The sequence below is a fragment of the Lissotriton helveticus genome, chromosome 1_2, assembly GCF_964261635.1.
Source record: "Lissotriton helveticus chromosome 1_2, aLisHel1.1, whole genome shotgun sequence".
Taxonomy (NCBI): Eukaryota; Metazoa; Chordata; class Amphibia; order Caudata; family Salamandridae; genus Lissotriton; species Lissotriton helveticus.
In genome coordinates, this window is record NC_136058.1 from 312,745,002 (window position 1) to 312,770,492 (window position 25,491).

The following is a 25,491-nucleotide window of genomic DNA, read 5'->3' on the forward strand; positions in this document are numbered from 1 at the left end:
TGTGTGATATGTCGCTAAAAATCTGAAGGTACTACCTACGTCCACTTTTTCTAAACGTAATCTTAGATGATGCAGTGCTGCACTTTTCTTATGTTATAAAACCGATTGTGTGGAGATTTTCCAGGCTGTTGCTTTGTATTTGCAGACCTGCTATAGACAGCAGTGAAGGAAGTGGGTTCAAACCATAAACCAACTGTAGTGATGGTTTTGTCATTTTCTGTTTGTCTCTGGGGGCTGAGCTCGTCCTTTGATATATCTGCCCTTATAAACTGGAGCGTGGATTGACTCGGGCATTAAAGGCACTAGGGCACAATGGATGACCTGGAGCCCCTTACTCACTGGACAGAGCATCGAGAGGTATCGTTGGACATTCCTACTTGCACCTGTGTCGCTTAGGTGTTGGCCGTCTATTGGCCCATATCTGTGGGTTAATATCCATCATGCTGTCAGCAAAACTGTAACTATTTGGTCAATCCTCGTTTTTTAACATAATACATAACTTCTGCGCAGCAGGCTTGTGCTCTTCTTTTATTTCTCTTGTTTATAAGACAGCTGTCAGGCTTCCTAACAGGTTTACTTGCTCTGAGTAGGCAACATGCAGACGGAGATTCCGGGTATCTGCACCTTGGTACGCGCTTGCTAGCTGGTACGCTTTGTAAGATCTAATGACCGCTCCATCTAATTGATTGATTTCAATAGTGATGTAAGTCATCCGTTTGCCCTTATGCTAGACGTCAGATCATGGATTATGCTCAAAAAGTAGTATTTATATGAACTGTGTTTAAGTTGTTTTAAATGAAAAAGAATTGTGATTGTTTTATTATGTGCAGTAAATATCAATATTTAAGGCGTTATGTCATAAGCCGCTGACGATAAACGTTTGCCACCAAGAACCACACCTGCAAGAATGCTCAGTGGGTTGTGTGCTGGTAGAATTCACATGGATGTCTGTGGAAGTCAGTAGATCATAGGGGGGGTCAAGAAAGGTTTATTTAAGTATCACAGTTACAGAGACCCCATCCATCATCAAGGTAAGACCAGTTCCAGTCCACCGCCTAGCAACTATCCCCACGGGGGCATATTATCAACAAAAGGTGATACATTATCGCCGCTTTTATCGGCAGAAAACTGCCGATAAAATGGCGATAATGGGCTTGATAATATGCCCTTGAGAATTCCCATAGAAGCCCATGTTCACAACAGAACATGGGCCTCCATGGGAATTCTCAAGGGCATATTATCAAGCCCATTATCGCTGTTTTATCCGCAGTTTTCTGCCGATAAAAGCGGCGATAATGTATCGCCTTTTGTTGATAATATGCCCCCACATTCCAGAATATCATGACAGAGGACTTCACACCTTCTTAAAAGGAAACAACTATGAATGAAAAGAATAAAAAGAACATAATAGAGAATGCAGTTACGATCTTTGAAAAACTCAAAAAGCGATTATATAGGCAAGGAGAAAACTAGGGTGCATGGCAAATAGGAAAGCGCTCATTTTACGAAACACAATCGTGCAAACGTCGGGGAATACATTTCAAGCTAAGTAGCCCAGAGCCCATTTCTCGGGCAACAGGCTGTTTCACCTCAGAGCCTGAATCAGGACCACCAGTTGCGGTGCTAGTATCAAAACTAGCACTAGCTTGACACTTCACCACTCGACTTAAAATTTTAATTCTCTGGTCAGTGGACTTTATTGCATTTTTTAAAACCTTGATAACCTTAAAAGGAAGACTGAATTTGGATCTGCCTCTGCCTTTCCTGGGAGACTTTATCTTGATTCAGTCTCCCACCTTGACCACTGTTCTATTCACAGCCCTCCTTTTATCATACAAGATCTTTCTGTTTTCATCACCTCTTTCTCTCTTTCCAGCCCTCCCTACCGCCCACCTTTTCATCCACTAACGTTCTTTTGGTCGTTACCCACAACGGAGTGACCTCCATGTTGGGGACCCTTCCTTTAAATAAACGAAAAAGAGTTTCACCAGTGGACAAACGAGAAGTGAACCTATACTTGCGAACCCTCTTCCTAATGGCCAACTCCCAACTTTCACCGCAGGCCACAGCTTGTTGCAGAGTCTCTTTAACAACCTTGACAAACCTTTCCACCACACCATTGCTTTGTGGATGGTACAGGGACACCTTCTTATGGTTGATCCCCCTGGAACTCAGAAACTCTTCCATGACTAAGGCTATGAACTGAACACTAGTGTCTGACAAGAGTGTTAACTGGAAACCCTCACGTTCAAATAACTCTTCTAGAAACGCAATCACTTCACCAGACTCAACGGAATTAACCACCTTGATATCAGGCCAATGGGAAAACATATCAATACACATGCTCAAATAGCGATCCTGAGTCTTCAAATTCACAAGTTTTGAAAAGTTGGTCTTGCATAGGCTGTCCACTATTCTAGTGGGCATCTTACACCAGTCCCGATGATTTCAATGGCGATCTGCTGCAAAGTGCTGCTGTCGTTGAAGTGGAAAGTGTCCGGGGTGATCCAAGCCTGGATCGAAGATGAGAAGAACCTGAAAGCAGAGGGGATAGAGTCTGTGTCACTAGCCAGTGACCAGGGGGCACGATAGACAAATGCCCACCGATGTCGGGTGTTTCAGGTGAAAGAGGCGAAGCTTGACTCTTCAGCCACGAGGACCAGGAGGCGTCGATGACAACCAGGAGCTGGATTTGAGCTGTCCCACGAAGGATGTCGAGTGCTACGGTGTCGGTGCCTGGATTGGACCCAACAAGCCTTGGCAACAGCAACCCATGCAGAAAGAGGAAAGATGCTTCGGTGCGGACCAGCAAGATCCGAGGGACTCAACACGCGGTGCGGAGTCAGGGCACATCTGGAGCAACCAGGGAAGCCCAAGGAAAATCAGAGTTGCTTTCACAGACCCACCAGTCGAAGGACCAGGGATCGCGGAGGAGGCTCGAGAGGAAATGCAAGAAGCAGGCTCACTGAACACTCGTTGAGTGTAGGCCCACCATCTTCAGTGCAGAAGGTGCTCGGAGCTTGGTATACACGTAACCCCAAGCACAACTTCAAGAGCCATCGAGAAGTCAATGCACTTGCAAATGTGCACGTTGTCCTGGAGTTCCGGTTCCAGATCACTCGTGAGGGTGCGGGTCTCAGCTTTGCTGGGGACTCAAGTCGGCCTCTGAGAAGAGTGGAAATCCTCTTCCTGAGCTGCAGATACTTCAGAGTCCATCGGGAGCTTCGGAAATGCAGACCGACAAATCCTTTGTTGGTGCTTGCCAAGCAGGGGAGTCACTCCTTGACCCCAAGGGAGATTCTTCAGTCCTGTAGGCTTGAGTAGGGCATCAAAGTTCCAGGATTCAATTGCAGTGTTTCGTCTAGGGATATCTAAAGTCCTGTTGCCAGGGGTTCCTTACTTATACCTAAGAAATTGGTTGGACATACTATGGGGACCCACCTATGGGAGGGTCTGGAAAGAGGGGTGGCTACACCCATTTCCTTTGTCCAGTTTTGCACCAGAGCATGGGCTGGTAGCCCCTGCAACTGTTTTGAACTGGACTATGCACAGGGGCACCAAATGTGACCCCAGTACAGACTTCAAAGCACTTTCAGAGTGCTCCCACCCACCCCAATACACTAAAGCCTGTCTGGGAGGTGGTTACACCTCCCTGTGACAGGAAACCTATTGTCCAGACCTCCCCTGCTGGAGTTTCGGTCAGCAGCAGGAGGCCAGACTCGTGTCTGTGGCTGCAGCATCCATTTTGTGATGCCAGGTCTCCTTTAAACTGGTCCCGGGTATACCAGTGTGCACATATCTCTCCATCTAGAAGGGTGGAATTCTACCCCCGCCGCCAAAACTGGCGGGGGGAGTAGGTTTCTAAAGTGTTTGACACCAAACACAACATGTTTCTGGTCAGCCATCCCAAAGTTAGCATTTACAGCGAGGATATAATGCACTTAAGAGTATATGGTCAGGCTGCATCACAGAACAACAGCCCGAGAGAAAAGGTTCCGCAGGCTCCAGAGGGGCCCTGCTCCTGCATGGGCCCAATCTCACACGAAACCAAGCACCCTGCCTTCAGGATTGATAAGGCCTGCCATAGGGGTGACTGATAAGTCTCTATTTGTAGTGATTTAAGGTAGATATAGGTAACCTATATCTCCGTAAGCGGTTCATGCGCCACCTTACCCAGGCTTGAGTAGCAGTCCTGTGGTGTCATTTTGGAAGGCTTTCCAGGGGTGGCATAATATATGCTGCAGCCCCTGGTAGGCCTCTGGGGTGCCTATGCCCTTAGTACCTAGTGTACCATATACTAGGGACTCACAAGAGTACCCCAGTAACCAATCTGAAGTGTACCTATAGTACATGAATTAATTTAGAGAGAAAGCAGATAGGCTTGGGCCCTGAATACCAGAATCCCAGCCAAACTAAGTAAAAAACCATCAAAACACCAGGAAAAAACTGGGGGCAACCACCTTCCTACAAAGGTCCCAAAATATCTATAGAAATGTCCATCCACGGACCAGTAGCATGTTAACTAATAACTATGGGTTGCGTCCTGCACTTCAATATTGTGTCACAACACGCACATTCAGCACATTCATGCACCAACGTCTCTATGTGTACATCCATGGTAGGCCACCAATATGCTTCCCTGATCCTTTTCTTTGTCTTGGCAATGCCCATGTGCGAGGCGTGAGCACTCTTCACTAGCTTATCCCTTAGTGCAAGGGGTGCAACCAATTTACTACCACACCATGGTTAGGACTTTCTGCAAGTCTAAATCGATCATGTGATGTTCACTCCACTCACTCTCAGAAATCACCCCTTTACTAATCACACACAGTAATTCCTTCCTCAGTTCTTCACCTCCAAGCCACTCAACATCATCTGTTCCTCACAGCCCTTGGACCAAACAAATGTGCTTCCCTTCTGGAGGAGAGACCTCAAACAAGAGGTTTTCTCTGCAAAGTTCAGAAACTTTACAAACTCTTCTTTGATTAAAGGGGCGTGCAAATTTCAAAGGGTATTTACCAATGACTCTTTGGATTTGATGCCTGCAGCGGACACAAAATGCCCTAGGTACTCTATTTCTTTGAAATCAAATTTGCACTTGTCAGCCCTACGGGTGAGGTCAGCATCGCGTAACGTCCTCAATACTGACCTCAGCCTCCCATCATACTCCTCAAAATCCACACCAAAGATGAGCACATCATCTGGGTACATCTTGACACCCTGAAGGCCTCCTAGAATGCCCTCCATCACCCTCTGAAAAACGGAGGCTGCAGAAATAAGTTCGAAAGGCATTCTTAGAAATCTAAAGGTAACAAAGGGTGTTACAAAGGAGGTAAGGTCCTGGGAAGAGGAGTGAACGTTCTGAATGTTCTGAAGAGGAGTGAAGCCTGGCCTGGTGATAGGCGGAGGTCAAGTCCAAGGAAAAGAAATAACTTGCCCCCTCAAGATAACACAGCATTTTAGTTATGTTGGGTAAAGGGTAATGATCAACAATAACTGCTTTGTCGAGCTCCCTCAAGCTGACACAGAGCATGGCCTCCCCATTGGCTTGTGGGCTATAACAACAGGAGAGACCCACTCCATTGCTTCCACTTCTCGCATGATCCATTTGGCTAAGAGATTGTCTAATTCAACTTTCATGCTCTCCCTTACTAACAGACGTGCATTCCTGACCTTAGCTGTTTTTGGAACAGCGTTAGATTTGACCTTTATCCAATGTACATAATGTTTGAGACAAACCCAGTTCACCAGCAAAGACCTCAGGGAATTCTTTGATCCAGTCTCGATTAGCATTACTAACAACACTAACTGGTGGTAATTCTTTTAGGCAGACAGAGGGATTCTCTTTAGGATCACGGCAGATATGTAGATCACATTGATGGGACCAACTTATGAGCGAGTCCTGCTTCATCGAGACATAGATTTTACCAGCGATGACTCTCCCTTTGAAGTCAATCGTGCCCCAGAAATAACACAGCAACTCAATAGTCACTCCACCTTAACCTTTTGGTCTAATGTCTGGCTTCAACAGGGTGACTTTGCCCATCAGATTATGCTCATTAAATGTTTTGGGGACTAGTCTTACCTTGGCTCCAGAGTCGAAGAGCATGCTCACAGGAGCATCATTGATCAAAACTAGCTCCTGAGGGCCATCACTAGAATTCCCTGTGACTGGGAGAATATTGATTCCTTCCAAATCTTCTTCATAAAGATCAACTTCCCTGACTTTTTTATGATCATTGCCCGTTCTGCAGCTCTTTTGAACGTGACCTTTTCTCTCACAAGTTTTGCACAGGGCCTTCCAGCCTGGGCAGTCTTTAAAGTTGGCCATATGGCCAGAGTTGCCACACCTGAAGATCTTCCCCTGAAAATTCTTTGTGTTAAAGGGCTTTGAAGTGGTGCTCGATTTGGGTTTAACAAATCTATCCACCAGCACCTTGACATCAATGTTCTCCTTTTTATCACCTGAACTGTCTTTGTGTATGACATCAACACACGCTTTTGAATGCTCGTGACTTTTGGCTATGGTCAGCACTTCTTGAAGTGATTTTGTGTCTTTTTGCCACAGGGCGTCTCTCGTTTTGTGAAGGGTGCATCCCATCATCAACTGATATCTTATGCACTCCTCTAAAGCTGCACCAAAGTTGCACGTGGAAGCCAAATTGTGCAAGTTAGTTATGTACCTTTCGACCGACTCATCCTGCCTTTGTATCCTTCCCCCGAAGTGATATCGTTCAAGGACAGTACTCACTTTGGGGAGGTAGTGCAAGTCCAACTTTTTGATGCAGATCTCGTATTCATTAAGAGTGGCAGAGTCACTATCAGAGAGTTCTTGTCCCTCAGAGACCAAACAATGCATTACCAATGAGGCTTTCCTCTGTGCGCTTAATGAAGTGCCACAGACATGAGCATTATGTGTGAAAACCTTCTTCCACTTCAGCCACGGGGGAGGAGGAACTCCTGGAGATGTCAAAAAGAATGGAGGGGCAGTGATATTTTGCATGTTGTATGTACTATGTATGCTTGACCTAGTTACTACTTAAGGGTGAACTTCAGTGATCTGCTTCAGTGCGCAAAATCCACAAACCTTATAAGCTGAGCGAATAGTCGAAACTGCATGAAACTTCAGCAATTAAAATTTAGGCCAATGCGCGCAATCTCTGAAACTTTATTTGCTGTGAGCATCAGCAGAACCATCAGCCTGATTACTGATGGCACATGTTTATATAGGGAGGAGTCACTTTAGTCTGGTGCTCAATTACATGTGTAGATGTGAGTCTGGTGGTGCCTGATAACTGAAAGGCAATTATTTGTTTACATACAATTTCATATATGTCTGATTTATTATTCCTATTACAGTGCCTTCTACCTTGAGAAGGCTCGTCCTAGACCAGTGTATGGACAAAACACATGCCGAAAAATCGAGGACAAAGGGATTGGGTCATGGTCTAGGAACACTAACAACAAATCCTACATCGAACCTCACGTTTAACTGATGGAGATGGAGAGTAAAGAGCGATATAATGCGATATACTGAGAAAAAGTAACCTGCGGAATTGCTGCAAATTAAAGTAAATGAAAAAACTAATGAAGAACTACATAACCACAGCTGTGAGACCTGGAAACCAATTATTTCTCAATATAGCCCTTTTTTGTGATTACCTTACAGTGCTCACATTATTATCCACGCTAGAAGAGATGGAAACCTGGGGTGTCTGGTTACAGAATCTCATTTACATACAAAGGGGGTGACAGCCTTTTCACAACGCACAGCACAACTTGTTTACGTAAAATGCTTGTACACAGAACAGGGTAAAGTCTTGTGTCTCTTTTTTCATTTTCTTCAATATATCCTGCACCTCGCTCTGTTCTTATCTTTCTCTCATTTCAATTCACCGTAAATTACTCAAATTCACTATTGCTTTATCAGCACGGCACAAATCGCGGGTAGCCACAGTTTGATGTGGTTCCCCCACTATTATCTAGAAAAGGGACGCAGTTCTACCTAGCTCTTTAGCCTGCGACTGGGAATTGTTACTTTGTTTCTTGCATTTGCAGACACAGGCATCAGAGTGTTTGTACCTAACCGTCCCACTAGCAGTGTCCCCTTTATTTATTTATGTGAGTGGCACAAGAGAGGAACAGAGAACTTGACAAAATCAGCCCCTCTATGGCTTAATACACTGTAAACGTGAAACACTTTGGGGCATAAGGGCTGCATAAAGAACAACGTCAGGAAACAAACGCAAATTAAAAGCGTATTTTATTTATTCGCTGAAAATTGTTTAAAAATGTAATTTCCAAGTTCCACATATCTGTTTAAAAATATTTACACTTTCAGTCATTTCCGACTTTAGTTACAAACTGATAGTGGGAAAAACACATGATGTATAAAAACTGATACCAAAAACTTCTTTTTACATTATTTTATGTTTCTTGTTTTTTGTTTTTAAAACAGGCCGTCGACCTTTCATGTGAAAATTATTATAGGGGCCTGACATCACTTCTTGTGACGTCACTACATGTGACGTCATTGTGATTTGCATATGATAATGGGCTCCTTCACTATTTCCCTTACTTGTGCCCTATTTATTGGCATGACTTGGGTCTACAGGTATTAAAAATAAGTATATAAATTCACAGGTATTCAGCCCGTTTCTCTGGTGATGTCACACATTGACACGTTTTTGACTGCTTCTTCTATTTTTAGGTGAATACAAATCACCTGCCGTTCCCCCTCCTTCCATTTCTTTTTCTTTTTCTCCCCCTTTCTTTGTCTCTCTCGCTCACTTTATCTCTCCCCCTCTCTATCGCCCACACACTTCTGTTAGCTTTAGCTTCATGAATGAGGCCTCACTTCTGGCATTCATGCAACAAATCCTTTAGAACATTTGAGGACAAGGGACAATCAGTGTGGAAGACAAGTTGCTGGGAGTGCAACTGATTGTCCTAGCACATATATGCTTATGAAGTGGGATTTTGCTATTTCACCACATTCTTCAAACAGAGTCTGCTGCTTACAGTGGCTCAATTCTGGTACAAAGTAGAGTTTGGCAAGGCAGAAAATTAATAGGGAGAGCCAAGTCGGAGAGGAGCCACAGGTCACACTTAGTTATAAGGCCCGAGGCACGAGCTGATCCATCAAATGATAACAGTGTGTAAAAGATGCAGCAAATGTTACTTAAAAACAAGGTATATGCTCTTTTATATCTAAAAATAGGTTATTTCTTGAAGACCTGTGCTTCACTTTAGTTCATTATATATGCTGCTGTGGCATTTGTTAATAGTAATACATACATTTTACCAATTAAGTTTCCCATCCCCAGAGCCCTGACAACATGTCCACTCTGGGTGTGATGGGTTTATAGTTTTATCACTAATCCGACAAGTGAGCTGACAGTACCGTTGTTAGTCCCAATATTGTTCAGGGTTGCTTTTACAGGTAATGTGATCAGGTGCGATCGAATGTTTTTCTTAGTATCTCTTGTTCACCAAATAAAAATCAACAATGTTTCTTTTCATTTAGTCCACATTGTGCTCGCCTCCCACTGTGTGTCCTGGTACATCATGTCGCTTTGCTATGAGTAAGGAAGTGAACAATCACTGGAAACAAACACTTTTTATAATTCTGCATATCCTGTAATCTGTTTTTCTTCTTCACTGCTAGTTGGGTCTTCTATCATCTGGTATTTCAATATCCCACATAATTTGAATTTTATCTTTTTCCGTAATTCATTCCTCTCACAATAACTGTGTGTTCGCTGATGTCTTTGTAGGTTTTCTAATCGACTAAAGCTCTTCACACATTCACTGCATTTAAATGGCTTTTCCCCTGTGTGTGTTCGCTGATGACTTTGAAGCTGTGATAACTGACAAAAGCACTTTGCACATTCACAGCACTTGAATGGTTTTTCCCCTGTGTGTATTCGCTGATGTCTTTGTAGCTCTGATAATTGACTAAAGTTCTTTAGACATTCATTGCACTTGAATGGTTTTTCTCCTGTGTGAGTTCGCTGATGATACCTTAATGCTGAACAGCCGTGAAAACTACTGTCACATTCACTACAACTATAGGGTTTTTCCCCTGTGTGTGTTCGCTGATGACTTTGTAGGTCTGATAACTGACTAAAGCTCTTCACACATTCACTGCAGTTGAATGGCTTTTCCCCTGTGTGTGTTCGCTGATGTCTTTGAAGGCTTGATAACTCACTAAAGCACTTTGCACATTCAGTGCACTTGAATGGTTTTTCCCCCGTGTGTGTTCGCTGATGACTTTGAAGGTGTGATAACTGACTAAAGCACTTTGCACATTCACTGCACTTGAATGGTTTTTCTCCTGTGTGTGTTCGCTGATGTCTTTGTAGGTCTGATAATCGACTAAAGCTCTTTACACATTCATTGCACTTGAATGGTTTTTCTCCTGTGTGAGTTCGCCAATGATACCTTAATGCTGAAGAGTCGCGAAAACTACTGTCACATTCACTACAGTGATAGGGTTTCTGCCCCGTGTGTGTTCGCTGATGACTTTTTAGGTCTGATAACCGACTAAAGCTCTTCACACATTCACTGCAGTTGAATGGCTTTTCCCCTGGGTGTGTTTGATGATGTGTTTGAAGGCTTGATAACTGACTAAAGCACTTTGCACATTCACTGCATTTGAATGGTTTTTCCCCTGTGTGTATTCGCTGATGTGTTTGGAGGTTTGATAAGTGACTAAAGCTCTTTACACATTCATTGCACTTGAATGGTTTTTCCCCTGTGTGTATTCGCTGATGTGTTTGGAGGTTTGATAACTGACTAAAGCTCTTCCCACATTCACTGCAATGGTATGGCTTTTCCCCTGTGTGTGTTCTCTGGTGTCTTTGTAGATCTGATAACCTACTAAAGCTCTTTACACATTCACTGCACTTGAATGGTTTTTCTCCTGTGTGCGGGTGCTGATGAAGCTTGAGTAGTGATGACAAACTAAAGCTCTTGCTGCATGTGTATGATTCTTCTTTCTTGGTTAGTGTCTGCGGGTCGGGTATATATTTGTCTACATCCCATGACTGCATTTCCTGATGGGCCAACATAGCTGATAAAGCACTTGTGTTTTTCTCACACACATTTGTGCAGTATATTGCATGTTTGATTTCTGTTTTAACAATAAAATGCAATAGCCACCAAATATTTGCCACACTCCTAATACGTAGAAGGTGTATTTGTAGGTGATAATGCCTTTAAATTGGATTATGGCTATGCGCGTTTGCGGGTAAAGATGTATCTTCCTTCTGGCCGGTGCAAATTGGGACTGTCTGTTCTACTGTAGAAATAAGAACTCCTCTTTCCTTTACCCGTCAGTTGTCTGGCTCCGCTCAGTTGTGCTTTTCTCTGGTTACTGTAGTTTGGCCAGAAAGAATTTACAATTCACCTAGAGCATGGAATGATGACTTGCCTTCATATTAGAAAACAGAGCAGTGCGGTAACCACATCATACCGATCCCATGCTCAGGTTGGTGTTGGACACTTGTTTATACAGGAGGCGGTTTGTTATTGTTGTTGCCTTCATTTTCCTAAGGTCACTTCTTTGTCTTGTGGCGTGGAGGTGCACAGCTCAGCCTCTTACAATCTCTGAACTGCCCTTGATGCTTCATCCGGGATCTGTCCGTTTATGTGCAGGTTGCTCTGTCGCCGACTGTGCTGATGTTGTCCTCAGTACCGGAGCTCTTTATTTCTTTATTTCTGCTATAATTGAACATTTACAGCATTAGCTTCCTTATTGATGGTCATTTCATACATTCAAGGCTTGTTTTCTTTTGGATGTAAAGATATTTAAAATTACTAAATTGAAAGATAATAGAATGAGAATTCACTGTGTTTAACTGGTTGTAAAAGACATTTTGTGGGAGAGTTACCAAATCTCCACGCAATGCAGCGCAACCCCCCCCCCCCTGCAAGGTTGCGATGAGTTGAGCGACAAGGAGGGAGCAGGAGAGCACAATATTTTCAGAGATATGGCTCTCTCCTTCCCATTCCCTTGCGCCGGCACTGATTACAAAGGGCCTGCACCATGCACACACCTTAGCACCAGAGCGCTAGGGTGTGTGTGTACAGGAAGGACACCCTTCCTGTTCAAAATACTATGCCTAGACATGAGGGAAAGCTTTTCCCACTTTGTATGTGTGTTGCACAGTGCAGCATGCATGCAAAGTCAAAAAAGGAAGGAGAAATGAAATAATGTATCCTTCCTTGAGCCTTGTTTAAAAGGGTGCAGTTTTCTCATGCTAAACCCAATCTAATTTATTTGGTAAAGTGGATTTAGCGTGAGAAACCTAGGGTGGTTGCACGGGAACGCCCATGCACCCCCCTTGGCAGGGCCCCATGGTGTGAAGTAGTGTGAAGCAGTGCTATGTGCTGCTTCACATTACTTTTACGTTATTTCCAGCGCTAAACAAGTTTAGCGATAGAAAGTAAATTAGGAAAAAAAGATTTTGCGCTGTTTTGTGCCACTTTTGTGACACAAACACGGCGCAAAATCTTAGTAAATCCCACCTTCTTCTTTACCACCTTTGAAACTTAGCAAGGTCTATTTCATCATACACAGATATTTAACTAAAAGGTCTGTTGATCATGTGACATCTTAATTATGTCTGAAAAGGAGGTGATTTACCAGTGTTCACAGAGTAATTTAGCAAAGTAAGGGCTCTCACGCAGCACCCAAGTGCTAGAGGCTTAGCTCAAGAAAGACGCATATGGTCAAGATTTCATTTAAACACCAATAGAATTTAAAAAAAGAGATGGATCAGGCTGGGCTGCAAAATTTCCAGTAACTCTTTACAAACTATATACAATAAAAGTAACTCCATTCACACACTTCTTCTCGTTCCTTTCCTATTCACTTAAGATCATCTCAAATACCAACTCCTGTCTTTACCTTGCTGTTCATAAGTCACCTTTGACACTTTCAACAGCTCCCTTGGTTCAAGCATTTCTGGTTTCTTCTAACCTGGAAGATTGGAACATTATTGTGAGTTGAGGGGGGTTTCCTATCGCCATAACATCTGTCCATCTCCCTGAAACTAGTGCAGCTTACAGTACCCGGTTCTGACCCTGAAAGACAACTTTAAAAAGCAAGTTGTTAGTTCTTCCTCAAGTAGATAAAGTTCTGTAAGATGTAGCTTCTTCGGGGGCTTTAGTGTAAAACAGAACAAGGGGTTCACTGTAAGGCCCATCCTTTACATTATAAGCGCAGATAAGGCAAACAAACGTTGATTCATATAATTTCATATTCAACAATATCAGTCTTTTAGTACTTATAGAGAATCCATCAGAACCAATAATTTACCTGACATATACCCGCAGCAGATGTGTGCATATTACTCTTTTTGCCCCCTTTCCTAACATTACATGGCATCTGGCATGACGTTGTCTGTTTGGGGCCCAGGATGCCACTTTGTGACTTGATGGGCATTTGGCAGAGCGGGAGGAGGTGTCAGTCATCCACAGGTGAGGCAGCATTTCTACCTTTCCATATTTGTCATATTCAAGTTTACCTAATTTCCTGTCCTTTGACCCCCCTACTGCCCTGTGGCTGTGCACTCACTCTTTGGGGCTCATCAGAAGTCAGATAACGGACTGATGGTCACAAGGCCATGGATCTCACTTCTTCTACAACACTTATTGCAGACATAGGGCCTAGTTTTGAGTTTGTCCAACAGATTATTGCCTCAAAACTAGGGGTGGGTGAAGAATTCCTCTCTGCCGGCAGAGCTCATGAAGTTTTGCCCGCTCCGCAATCTGTGCAGAGTTCCAAAGAACTCCACAAAGTGATGCAGAATGGAGTTTTTTTCAGCTGTCACTTGATTAGAATGTCATTTTGAGTGGAAAAAAGCAGCAGCGCCCTCTGGCGCAACACGTAGTGCCATTCGTGCTGATTTTATAGTGCGGGACAAACTCCTGGCACTACAAATCAGCGAGAGCTGCGCAACTTAACAAACTCTGCCACTTGCGGAAGTCCTCAGAGTGCGGCGGAGGTTCCCTGGTGCTTCCTGGAGTTCCGAGGAGTAAAACACTGCGAACTACACCAAAGCCTAATCAAAATGTGACAAATATCCTGCCTGTCTTATTATAATTACCACAGGAAGTAATGCATTTTTATTGGGGCGGGCAGGATACCTGTCACATTTGTGTTTGAATAAACTAGTTGCTGAAATCTAAATCAGGCCTTTGGTGTACATTGTGTCCAGTGTGGCTAGCTGGGCTTCAAGGATCTTGTGGTTCTATCACTGCTTTGAGGTCACAGCCAGGCAGAACTTCTATCAGCTGCGCCTTGTGCAGATCTTCCTTTCTAGGCAGGACTTCTGTCAGCTGCGTCTTTTGCAAATCTCCCTTTCTAGGCAGGACTTCTGTCAGCTGTGCCTTCTGCAGATCTTCCTTACAAGGAGGACTTCTGTCAGCTGCGGTTTGTGCAGATCATCCTTCCAGGCAGGTCTTCTGTTAGCTGTGCCTTGTACAGAACTTCCTTCCATGCAGGACTTCTTTCAGCTGTGCCTTTTGCAGATCTTCATTCCAGGCAGGACTTCTGTCAGCTGCAGCTTGTGCAGAACTTCCTTCCAGGCAGAACTTCTGTTAGCTGTGCCTTGTACAGATCTTCCTTCCAGGCATGACTTATGTCAGATGTGCCTTGTACAGGCTATTACAAATAATGTAGAGGTTGAGCAGGCACAAATTAAGGTGGCTTTAGTTAAATCTACAAATATGGATCTATCGGCCAATAAGGCGGCAGGTAAATACTGCGCGTTGCGATCTAAAATATATACATGTAATCAGAGAGTGGGTCACCTTTTGGTGGTTCGGACTAGACAACGAATAACACAGGGGGGATATTAGAAATAGATGATCCCGGGCTAGGGTTAGTCAATCAGCCTCTAGAAATTCAAGTTGCTTTTCAGCGGTTTTATCAGAAGCTTTATACGGAGGATGTTCCCTGTGGGGGGGAAGCCGTACAGAGGTATTTAACAGGGATTTCAAATGAGAGTCTGTCAATAAAAGAGAGAGATGCGCTTGCAATACCTATAACAGTGTACGAAATAAATTCAGGAAGCTATTAGATCATTAGTAAATGGCAAGGCAGTGGGTACGGATGCCATACCCAGCTAATTCTACAAAATCTTCACTTCCCCGGTGCAGTAGCTAATGAAAGGGGTGTTTCTGGAAGCTCAGGCGGGTAGAGGAGCTCCTGGATTTTGGGGGTCAGCTAATATTGTTTTTTCCCTAAAAAAGGTAAACCGGTGAAAGAGATGGGGTCTTATCGTCCCATCACTTTAATAAATAGCGACGTCAAAGTATACGCTATAATACTGGCTAAGCAACAGACGACAATTATTAAGAAACTGGTTTCCCCAACCCAGCATGGGTTTGTACCCGGATGGAGTACAATAGATCATATGCAGAGGGTTATCGCTCTTTTTGATGAAGAAGGAATTACCGGGGACCCTATCAGGCTCATCCTGCTTGATGCAGAGAAAGCTTTTGATAGGGTCTCTTGGCCGTTTTTATGGGCAACCTTAAAGAGCAGAGGGTTTGGGGAGGGCTTTATCACCATCATTGAAATAATATATAGAGACCCTGTGACAAGAATATCAATAATGGGAGAGATGTCGGATCTGGTTTTGATCAGCATGGGGACTCGTCAGGGATGCCCATGCTCCACTTTATTGTTCTCACTATATATAGATCCATTAGTTAGGAAGATCGAATACAACAATAGGATTCTAGGAGTGCAGATCATAGGGGGGAGCATCAGATACTGGCATATGCCGATGATCTTGCAATTATTATTTCGAATCCCATGACGGCATTGATGGAGATTGAAAAAGAAGCTAATATTTCCGGGAAAATCTACGGCTACCGCCTGAATTGAACTAAAACCCAGGTTGTGGTTGGCAAAGGTTTACAGATAAACGACTCTCGTGTGGTACAGAGTGCAATTTACTTAGGTGTAGAAATTTTGGCAGAAGTTGCGAAGATTACATGAGATAATTTGAATCCGCTGCTTTTTAAATTTAAAATGGAATTCAATAGATTAGAAAAACTCAAACTTACGATGGTAAGGAGATGCAACGTTTTTAAAATGCTCTTTTTACCCAAGATTTTGTCTTTTTTTATGGTTATTCCTTTGAATGTCTGTAATTCCTGGTTTGTTGCTATGGATAATTTATTTTCTAGGTTTATATGGGCTAATTGCCGCCCTCGGAGAGTGCTAACATTTCTAACATTACCAAGAGAAAGAGGGAGATGGGCAGTACCCAATCTTCAGCTTTATCACTGGGCCTCGGTGCTGCATAAGGCAGGGATATTACTTAATAAAAAGGCGGAGGCTACACAGACTGAGCTGCCCGCATCTGTTTATGAGCTTGGGGGTGTCTCTTACGACATACAGAATTGAACTATTACAAAAAGGTCAAATTTAAAACTTTATTCTGTGCTTATAAGGTTTGGACCGCAGTCCGGAAAAAGCTTGGCCCAGGGCGTATAAATGCCTATACCCTTATATTTAAGAATAGTAATCTCCCTAACATTTTTAATGATAGGTACAAGAGGTATTGGTATGATCAAGGAGTGAAGGTGGTGGGCGATGTTACAAATGGGGCCATGGTGGTGCTTTTTGAGACGATTAGAGACCGATTTAGGTTAGATAACCCGCAGTTCTTCAAATATCTACAAATAAGAGATTTTTTAGTCAAGAAAACAGGGGGTGCCTGTGGCTTCTCTGGGGTGAAGCTGATTGAGGAATTACTTAACGGCTCTACTATATTGGGAGGGATATTTCAAACACTGAATGAGCTGACAGTGGACGATCTGAATAAGCATGTTGAGCATTGGCAGGTGGGACTGGGAGAAATAGAAGACGCATTACACTTAGCCCAGACGTCATTTATTGTGGCTAATCTTCAGTTACAATGCTTCAAAACATGGTTCCACCTTCATATTACACCTGCAAAAATAACTAAATGGGGTTGGGTAGCAGGATCAATATGTCCCATATGGAGCTATCAGGCGGCGGATTTAATTATTTAATTCATATGTTTGCTGAGTGTCCTGGATTGGATACTTTGAAACAGGAAGTAAGCAATATTCTAAAAACTATGATGGGTTGTGAAATTGTTTTATCATCTCAATTGATTGTACTGGGGGTGGGACATCGTGTATCTTCACAACAAAGCCAGACCTTTCTTTTTATTGCCATGACAGTCTCGTCTGGCCACTCATTGGCTGGACCACACTCCTCCATCTGGACAACACTGGCTTGGAAGATTTCTTGCAGTGCGTAGAATGGAAAGAGCAGGTTATTCTAGAAGTCACAGGGCAAAAGCCAAAGGGCTAGCTATCTGGACCCCCAAATGAATTGGTCTTGCTTGAAAAGCGAACAGGAATTATGCTAATAGGATAGATTAATGTATGCTAATTGTTTTGTAAAAGGTTAAATGGACAATATGTGGGCTGGATCTACTGCAGGGTGGGTGGGGGGGGGAGGATGAACAGTGAGAATTATATGATCTGATTTTGTTTCCCACCTTGCTGTACAAACAAAAATTTGAAAAAAAACGATTTAAAAATAAAAAAAGAAAAATAACAAAGGAACTCACATGAGTTGTATTTTTTTATATTAAAGCTGTTATGTGGAATTTCTTTCTTGCTGGTATATATGTATAATTAACGGATCTTGTGTAGATGTGATGAAGTAGAGTGGATTGAATGGTGGCTATAACTATTTGGTGATACTATTGGTTCCAAGAGGATATTTTATTTTCTACTCTTCAATAAAGACCAAATCTCCAGAGGACAGCGGACCTGTCCAGAAAACTTCTAACTTATAGGATTTCGAACAATTGAACTCTAAAGTTCTGTCGTCTGACCTTCTCAACTCTCAGCCCACCTCCAGGGACCTTTGCATCCTCAACCCTCCAGCCGTGAGGAGCCCAACCGATAGTGCCTCGACCTCCCTTAGTCCTACAACTTATCTGCCCAGCCCGTGGTCACCTTCAGCCAGCCTCCTGGTCCGAGCCTGCAGCCTCCTTGTGCGACAGAGATCCTCCATTGAAACGCATTGGGTGCCCCCGGCCGCCCCTGTGCAGCTAGTGGTGTAGCTTTGGTGCTGCCTTGTGGCCCCCATGCTGATCTTAACCCCTGGGGTCGGTGCCTTGAAACCACAGGTACTTACCTGCAAATCATGCCTCTTCGAGGTGCCCCAGTCTCATTGATTTACAATGGGCCCAGTGTCCTCTCCACCTGGCCGCCCCAGTGTTGGTCCAAACCCACAAAGACTGGAATTGTAAGTTGAGTTCTTACCTGCTAATGCGAAACACTGTTTTCCACCCATATGATTGCATTACATTCAATCTACTGCATACAACTGACTATCTTTCACATTGCTAAGTGCTACTGTTTCTGATTGACAAATACCAAAGTATTCCTAAGACTGTAAACCATTTCTTCCACCGTGCAAAAAAAATTCTTACTGTCATTTTAAAAGTGTTGATACTTTGAAAACTGTTACCTACCTGCAACTGAGGAATTTTTTGGTTCTACAAATAACATAACCAAACAAAAGCTTTTTATACAAAGAACTAGCAGCCCGTCCCGACGTTGTCCGGGTATGAATTGCTGCCGGCCAGTAGTGTATTGTTTTGTAGGATTTCGTTTTGATAGCATTTCTTATCTGTGACAGGCCTGTGAAACGCTCCGATTCACAGTGCACTGCTGATGCACTTAAGAGTGCGCATTCAGTAGTGTGTGAACTCGAGTTTCCCTACTTTATTTTTCCTTGCAATATTATATAGCGCGAACTCGACAACATGGCATGAGCACAATTTACATTACAGAAAAACACGTTAATTTGTGGTAGGCACGGGGAGACAAAGCAATTTGCCTGGAATCACAGGATGTTGACCTGATGCCGAGATTCGAACGTAGCTCCCCAGCTCTAAAGTTCGCAATTCTAGAACTTGTGGTGGGAGGTGTGTCTAAAAGTGTATGTCGGTGCTGGCCATGAATGAGAGAGACCTGTGCATTTTTCAAATCGGTGGTGAAAAAATATGAGTATGTTGCTGGAGATGTGGGCCGCCGCGCCACCAATGTACTTACCGCGGGAGGGTAAACACCCATTATTCCGCAACTTTCTTTCCGCAGACCATCACTCCGCATACTTTCATTATGAAAGTACCATGACTCCGCAATGCCATTATAACGCATGGCATTACATTTTATATGCTTTCACCACGCATACCTTTACAACAAACTTCGTTGTAAATGCATGAATGGTAAAAGCATGTTTTTTTTATGTTTGGATAAGGTAAGTATGGGTATAGGGGTATATGTTTTGGGGTACTGAGGTATTTGTTTTGGGGTGTTTGGGTATTTTAAGGGTTCAGATATAGTTTTGGGTTATGGGGTCCAGGGGTAGTTTTAGCGTTTAGGGATAGGTATGGGTTTTGGGGTACAGGCGTATTTTGAGGGTTCAGGGCTAGGTTTGGGTTTTGGGGTACAGGGGTATTTTTAGGGTTTAGGGCTAGGTTTGGGTTTTGAGGTACAGGGCTATTTTAGGGTTCAGGGGAAGGTTTGGGTTTTGGGGTACAGGGTTATTTTTATGGTTCAGGGCTAGGTTTGGGGTTTGGGGTGCAGGGGTATTTTTAGGGTTCAGGGGTAGGTTTGGGTTTTGGGGTACAGGGGTATTTTAAGGGTTCAGGGCTAGGTTTGGGTTTTGGGGTACAGGGGTATTTTAGGGTTCAGGGGTAGATTTGGTTTTTGGGGTACAGGGGTATTTTTAGGATTTAGGTATAGGTTTGGGTTTTGGGGTACAGGGTATATTTATAGGGTTAAGATGGGTTAGTGTTTAAGGGTGTTGGGGTATTTTAAGGAGTAAGGGTGGGTTTTGATTATGGGGTGCAGGGGTATTTAAAGGGAGCAGGGTGGACACCCGGAGCTGGAATGTACAGAACCTGGGAAGAAAAAACAATGAAATATTTGACACAACGCACGCCCCGCACACGCCCACACCCCCAGCACACGATATGATACATGGCATGAAGGGCGGAATGTAAAAACAACAGTTGATGGACAGAATGCAGAACAATGTCATACATTCACCCCAATACAGAGATCTGGGCCTAAATCCATCATTTTCTTTGCACTCCACGCCACCCCAGTTTAGACATGGCAATATGCAAATCAGCCTTGACCCAGTGCCTCATGGGAACATTCCAGGCCGAACTACCAAGCCATGGCTTTCCTGGACCGGACTCAAACATCCTAGAACCAGTTTCTGGCTATCATCCGTCTTCAGCCAGGATAGTTTGACTCCAGTGCTTTGGAGAGCATGGGACTCACGTCTGAGCATACCCATCCCACTCGGAGTGACTAATGCAAAAACAACAGTTGATGGACAGAATGCAGAACAATGTCATACATTCACCCCAGTACAGAGATCTGGGCCTAAATCCATTGTTTTTTTGCACTCCACACCACCCCAGTTCAGACATGGCCATATGCAAATCAGCCTTGACCCTGTGCCTCATGGGAATAGTCCAGCCCGAAGGGCGGAACGTACCACACGCCCCCAACATTTGTCACGCCCCCCCAGCACAAGCCCACAGCACAACGCAGACACGCCCACAAGGGACTACTTTGCTGGCACGGTTCTTTTACTTTTTAAATGTATATGGTGGGCGTCTGCATAGCCTATGTCCTTCTGCTGCAACTGCCCTTTCCAACGCTGTATTGGGTGTTGTGATTGGTGGTGTGGTTCCTGAGTTTACCCGCCTCAAAGGTTTGGGCTCTCTCTTTATTATATTAGTATGGATTGGTCTGGATTCAGTCTTTGAGTTTGTACAATCATTTCTTGCCTAAGTGTGTACAATAAATGCTTAACACTACCCTCTGATAAAGCCTTATTGCTCGACCACACTATCACAAATAGAGCTTTTAGTATTATCTACTTTAGCCTCTGTAAACCTCTGGGATTCACTAGAGTCTGTGCACACTATACCTTAATTTGGTATAGTGTATACCAAGCCAGCTTCCTACACTTAGACCTCTAATTTAGAATACTTGCTCCACTCAGATAAGAGCTACCCAGTGATTTACCGAACTTCGGTTTGCACTAAAAGGTCACTTGACTGAACTCTGAAGTTCCGTCGTCCGACCTTCTCAACTCTCAACCTACCCCTAGGCATGACCACAATGACTATAAACCTGTCAATTTATAAAGATGTGTTTTCTTCTTGGTTTCAGTGTTTAAAAGGTGTCAGCCCAGTATGGTTATGGTATGCCTCTTCTGGAGTTCACGGGCCTAAGGGTTCGTTCCTGGTATAAAGAACGGTTGACAGACGGCGTTCCTGCCCAGTGCCCCAGGGGATCTGAATGGCGTCTGAGTTGAGCCCATTTACGTAAACTCAGGCCATAGGCTGTGTGTCCAGCAGCTTCATACGTGATCTCGAACTCCCTGACATACAAAGGCGCCGAAACTCGATCATAAAAGGCTATTCCAGGGAGTCAAATGCCCTATCGACATCACCAGCCTTCATTTGTGTGTTTTCCCGAAGCAGCATTCTCTCTCATAGGAGGGATAGCCAAGTCGCATCACCTCAGGCATGAATTTACAATCACAGTGAAGCAGTTACAGAGGGCGGTAAGAGGTACACTTAGCAGGGTCTTTTCCATGCTTGGGGGTCACGGATATGATTGCGTCACTTATAGATGGCAGCGACACACCACCCTTTAATGCCTCGGCATACACCTCTAGCAGATGTGGGACCGGTATTTGTTTCTAAGCTTTGTAAACTCTGCACCAGACCTTCAGATCCCGGTACCTTTCCTCCTCCTAGGGCGTCTATAGCTGCAACAATCTGTTGCCCAAAGATCGATGGCTTATGACGGGATGTGAGAGCCAATTTATATAGCACTGCACAGCTAGTTCGGAAAAGAAGTGTCCTGGCACTAATATGAGCACATAAGTATCAACATCACACAGCCCCTGAACACAAGCAGAAAGGTTTTGAGCTGTTTCTTGAAAGAACTCATGTTTTTTTGGGTGCACAGGGCAGGTGGGAGGGCATTCCATTCCAGGTACCTGCAATCACCACAAGTAGAGAGCAGCCATCTATTCTGATTTTCCTGAACTTAGAGACTTTGCGCAGCAAGGTATGGTGGGATCTCACCTCTCGGCCAGCTGATACTATGCAAAAAGCAAGGACAAATAAGAAAGTAGGCCCTGACTATGAGCATTTACGACTTAAAGTGCTTTATATTGACATCTTTTCAGGACAGGAAGCCGGTGCAATTTGACCAGTTTGTTGAAGATCGACGTTGTTTTCTTTAAGCCCAGAACCAACCCAGCTGCTGTGTTTGTAGCGGCTGCAACCTATGTAGGTGATATTTAAATATGCCAATGTATAAAGAGGGTCAGAAATCAATCCCTTCTTGATAGGATCAGGGCTAGAGCCGGGTCCCTCCTAGGTGAAGCAGGGATGAACGGAAGTATTTTCCTGATAACTTTCAGCAGCCAGAAGCCTGTAGAGCAGGTGATATTAATGTATCCTTTTAAGGACAGATGCGAGTCCACCCAAACTCCCAGTTTGCTGACCTGATGGAATGGGGTGGACAGATCTCCCAAAGACATCGGCCTCCACCCTTGTGCTGTGAGGCTCTGGACCCAAATACCACTATTTCTGTTTATTTCACTGTTCAGTGCCAGGGATTTGAACTCATCCAATCAACGACTTCCTGGTGGCAGCTCCTAAAATTACTGGATATCTTATCTGTATTTAATTCTAATCTAATGATTTGTGTATATTCGAGTAGAGGTGATATCGAATGACTTGATCAGGCTGGTCAAGTGGGCCATGTAAAAATTGAAAAGATTGTGGCTCAAAACCAGCCAGGAGGAGGGGGAATTGTCTTAGGGGTTGATCTGAAGTTAGCTGATGCCACCCCTTGGGTCAGATCTTTCAAAAAGGATAAGAACCAAGCAAGCACTTTCCCCTAAGACCCACCATCTACAATCTCTGTAGTAAAGTGGAGTGGGAGATGGTGGCAAAATGCTACTGACAGATCTAATCAAATCAGAGCCCCCACCTCCCCACCCCCATACATAATGTCTCCAATAGCCATGTGGCTTTAGCTAGCACAGTCTCTGCAGAAAACTCTTTTGGAGCCCTGGATGAACTGAAGTTGGTGGGACTCAAGGTATTTGGTGAGCTGCTTGTTCACCGTGGCCTCAGTTTGTTTGGTGAACATCAGGAGCAGAGAGACAGGCTGATCATTAGAGTTAGAACTGCTGTCACTACTGGAGCAGACATCTGGAAGTAATGTTGGCTAAAACGCTATGATTGGCTGCATGCTGAGATACGACGGAGGGCAAGAACAAGAAGTTTGGGCTTGGATGTGTCCCAGCGTAATTTACCAGAGCCTGAGATGAACTCAAACATTCCACCCATCATTTTGCTTATTCATAAATACGCCAGGTGTGGGTCCCTTGCTCGCTGCACCGTTGGAACCAAGCCACACCCTAGAGTCAAGGCCCAGATGTGGGTCTCGTGCTTGCTGCATCACTGGAATCAAGTCGCACCCTACAGTCAGGGCCCAGACGTGGGTCCCGTGCTCGCTGCACTTCGGGAATCAAGTTGCACCCTACAGTCAAGGCCCAGATAGGCTGAAACCGGTCTTGGGTTGATTTTGTTCCGGTTCAGAAAGGATCTGGATTGGCTCTTCAGGCTGGACAGCTCCTATTGGTAGGAGTCTCAGGCTGATTTGCATATGTCTGCTTCCTGTTTGAGTTGGCATTGTGGGCCAAAAACCAGTTGATCACCCTCTCCGGCTTGCCTGGTGAGGACCTGGACATGAGACAGAGTCTAGAGAGGAAGAGGATGAGATAAGGGCCTGGTGGACCAGGACGTGAGCCTGGGGCTTGAGAGGACCAGGACGTAAGCCGGAGCCTGGAGGACCAGGATGTGAGTTGGGGCCTTGTGAGGACCAGGATGGGTGCTGGGGCCTTGTGAGGACTAGGACGTGAGCCAGGTCCTTGAGAGGACCAGGACGTAAGCCAGGGCATTGTGAGGACCAGCACGTGAGCTGGGGCCTGGGGGACCAGTACCTGAGCCAGGGCCTTCTGAGGACCAGGATGTGAGCCAGGGCCTTGTGAAGACCAGGATGTGAGCCGGAGCTTGGTGGACCAGGACATGAGCCAGGGCATTGTGAGGAACAGGACGTGAGCCAGGACCTGGGGAGGGCGAGCATGTGAGCCGGTCCTAGTGGGGACCAGGACGGGAGCTGGGCCTGGTGTGGACCAGGTTGTGAGCCAGGGCCTGGGGAGGACGAGCATGTGAGACGGGGCCTGGTGGGGACCAGGACGTGAGCTGGGGCCTGGTGAGGACCAGGATGTGAACAGTGGCCTGGTAAGGACCTGTTATGTTCCATAAAGGTACACTAATATAGGCCCGGGTAATATCATATACCTTCACCTACATTATTTCCCCTACACTACACAATAACAAACTTTTAGGATTGAACATTTACCTAGTTCTAGTCCTGGGTGCACAAGGAGGGTTAATCTCTGAACAATAGCCTCCTATAACTTAATCAATGGACCCATACAGTATGAATGAATATTTATGAGGGTTCTTGGAAACCAGGTAGAAGCTACACCACCTGCATAATATCTACGTACAAGGTTCATCCCCTAAGTCTTCCTCAAATCCTACAATGGCTAATACAAGGGACAAGGGAAAAAGAAACCCTAGATACTTTTTGTATAAATACAGCACATCTTACTGAGTTAAGAGAGAGGAGATCAGGACTTCCATACCGACACACTGCCGCGAGACGCGGAGGTTTCTGCATGCAGACACTCCAGCTTGCAGTGGTCTGAACATACCTTGCAGGGTGTCCAGCTGGACACCAGAACGGGGGTCGCACAGTGTCTCAATTCAGGTAATGGGGTTTGACTTATCCTAGGAGGATTCTTGGCTTAACACTTACACACATGCTAGGTATACTTAGGTACATCTAGTTAGGATTGCATCGTAGGAGTACGCATTGTACTGTCATATATTTCATATGCTTATATGCATTCATCATTTTAGAAGAATGGTAGAAATCTATCATCCTTTTACCTTTCTAGTGCTTTGTGTTATCTATATCCTGTACTGTCTATGGATTGTCTCAGCACTATTTTAACAACTGTTCAATAAATACTTATTGAAAACGTCCCAACCGTTTATTCTGTGTATCTATCTGAGAAAAAGTGAGCACAAGTGACTGAACGAAAAGTAGTGCATTATTTCCAGGGTCCTGAAGGATCAGAGTTGTCATGTTTGATAGTTGCCAGGAACTATAACCTCCTTGGTAAGAGGGGTTTCCAGTGGCACTGTGAGCTAGCTGGTATACAGACCAACATACCAGATAGAGGTGTACAGAATCAGTTTTACAATTCCGTTGTTACCCCTTCTTTGCCAT

The 25,491-nt window shown here is 44.4% G+C and overlaps 2 protein-coding genes across 2 annotated transcripts in view; both read right to left on the reverse strand.

Annotated features, from left to right (window-relative positions):
• LOC144802369 (uncharacterized) overlaps positions 1-25,491 on the reverse strand; it is a 299,978-nt gene that overhangs the window by 149,688 nt on the left and 124,799 nt on the right. The window lies entirely within an intron of this gene.
• LOC144802385 (uncharacterized) overlaps positions 8,248-25,491 on the reverse strand; it is a 32,383-nt gene continuing 15,139 nt past the window's right edge. Inside the window, exon 2 of the mRNA XM_078671808.1 lies at positions 8,248-11,724. Within this exon, the coding sequence (XP_078527934.1) occupies positions 9,621-11,072 (1,452 nt within the window). The 5' untranslated portion in view covers positions 11,073-11,724 and the 3' untranslated portion in view covers positions 8,248-9,620. The remainder of the gene's footprint in view (positions 11,725-25,491) is intronic.